Consider the following 2,500-nt stretch of genomic DNA (forward strand, 5'->3'; position numbering starts at 1 on the left):
TTTTTTTTCATTGTGTAATATCAAGGACTTTGTAATAAATTAAAAAAAATTCTTTAATAAAAAACATTTTCTGAAACAAGCACCACGGACACACACAGACGTTTACACACACACACACACACACACACACACAGAGAGAGAGAGAGAGAGAGAGGGGGGGGGGAGTCAGACACACAAACAGCCATAGAGAGATGACTCAAAATCATCCATCAACTTACCTTCGAAGTCACTGAAGGAGAAATGCTGCCACCCGTAAGTCTCGCACTCTGTGCTAGAGATAGGTGTGTCAGCACACGTGTACCAGACCCCAAAGCTGGCCACACTACCCAGCGCTTCCAGCACAACCCAGGTGGGCGCCGCACAACCAGCAACTGGAGACAGACAGTGTGTGTTATATTTGGATGATCACCAAAATGGGCACTCTCTCCATTCACAAGGTACACAACCAGCAGCTGGAGACAGAGTGTGTTATATTTGGATTATCACCAAAATGGGCACTGTCTCTGACGGGCGCAATAGCCGAGTGGTTAAAGCGTTGGACTGTCAATCTGAGGGTCCTGGGTTCGAATCCACGGTGACGGCGCCTGGTGGGTAAAGGGTGGAGATTTTACGATCTCCCAGGTCAACATATGTGCAGACCTGCTAGTGCCTGAACCCCCTTCGTGTGTATATGCAAGCAGAAGATCAAATACGCACGTTAAAGATCCTGTAATCCATGTCAGCGTTCGGTGGGTTATGGAAACAAGAACATACCCAGCATGCACACCCCCGAAAACGGAGTATGGCTGCCTACATGGCGGGGTAAAAACGGTCATACACGTAAAAGCCCACTCGCGTGCATACGAGTGAACGCAGAAGAAGAAGAAGGCACTGTCCTCCATTCACAAGGTACACAGCAACTGGAGACAGACAGAGTGCGTTATATCTGGATGATCAACAAAATGGCACTCTCTCCATTCACAAGGTACACCAGCCAGCAACTGGAGACATGATCACCAAAATGGGCACTCTCTCTCGTTCACAAGTACACAACCAGCAACTGGGACATGATCAACAAAATGGGCACTCTCTCCATTCACAAGGTACACAGCCCAGCAACTGGGAGACATGATCACCAAAATGGGCACTCTCTCCGTTCACAAGGTACACAACCAGCAACTGGAGACATGATCAACAAAATGGGCACTATCTCCATTCACAAGGTACACAACTAGCAACTGCAGACAGAGTGTGTTATATCTGGATGATCAACAAAATGCGCACTCTCTCCATTCACAAGGTACACAATAGCAACTGGAAACAGACAGAGTGTGTTATATTTGGATGATCACCAAAATGGGTACTCTCCCAATTCACAAGGTACACAAATAGAAACTGGAGACAGACAGAGTGTGTTATATTTGGATGATAAACAAAATGGGCACTCTCTCCAATCACAAGGTACACAACTAGCAACTGTAGACATGATCACCAAAATGGGCACTCTCTCCAATCACAGGGTACACAGCCAGCAACTGGAGAAAGAGTGCGTTATATTTGGATGATGAACAAAATGGGCACTCTCTTCATTCACAAGGTACACAACTTGCAACCGGAGACATAATCATCAAAATGGGCACTGTCTCCATTCACAAGATACATAACCAGCAACTGGCAACTAGCAATTGATATGATGTGTTTCGATGTTACAGGCTTAAAATAATCATTACATGTTTTATATGCACTGTGCTATGTGTTCGTATTGATATGATGTTGTCGAAAGTCACATGCTTAGACAATTATCATATGGATTATATTATGTGCTTTGTTTCCTGTGTACTATTCAAACCTTGGAAACAAACGACTGGGGAAAAAAAAGGCACAGTACCCTCCTGCCACATGAACATTTTAAGCTGACGACAAAGTATAAAAGTGTCGCTTGTCCCTTAGTAGTTAATTTTGCTTCAATTATGTTTTTCCTTTCTGTTCCATTGTATCTATTTAGCACCATTTTTTAAAAATATTTTTGATTTGTACCCACTTTGTCACTAGAGCTTATACAGCTAATGATATTAAACATTCCAGTGTTCAGTATTTTCTCTCTCTCTCTCCCTCTCTCTCCCTCTCTTCTCCCCTCTCTCTCTCTCTCTCTCTCTCTCTCTCTAAAATGGAAGTTCACACGCAATTATCCACCCCTTCCCACGGGTGTTGTCACAACCAAACCAGAAAAGGCCTAATCAGTGAAATCGTTCAGAAGTCAGGGTTCTCTATGCATGCCTGTGCGAGTCTCTCTGTGTGTGTGTGTGTGTGTGTGTGTGTGTGTGTGTGTGTGTGTGTGTGTGTGCGTGTGTGTGTGTGTGTATGTGTGTGCTTGTGCATGTGTGTGTGTGTGTTTGCGTATGTGTGCGTGTGCGTCTGTGTGCGTGTATGTGTATGTGTGTGTTTGCGTGTGTGTGTATGTGTGTGCGTGTGTTCGCGTGTACGTGTGCGTTTGCGTGTATGCGTGCGTGTGTGTATGTGT

General features: G+C 44.8%; 1 protein-coding gene across 1 annotated transcript in view; it reads right to left on the reverse strand.

The window, feature by feature from the left end:
• Positions 1–2,500, reverse strand: part of LOC143292712 (uncharacterized) — a 46,809-nt gene that overhangs the window by 36,905 nt on the left and 7,404 nt on the right. Inside the window, exon 2 of the mRNA XM_076603232.1 lies at positions 219–371. Coding sequence (XP_076459347.1) covers positions 219–371 — 153 coding nt within the window. The remainder of the gene's footprint in view (positions 1–218; positions 372–2,500) is intronic.

This window comes from Babylonia areolata, chromosome 18 (genome assembly GCF_041734735.1).
Source record: "Babylonia areolata isolate BAREFJ2019XMU chromosome 18, ASM4173473v1, whole genome shotgun sequence".
Classification (NCBI taxonomy): Eukaryota; Metazoa; Mollusca; class Gastropoda; order Neogastropoda; family Buccinidae; genus Babylonia; species Babylonia areolata.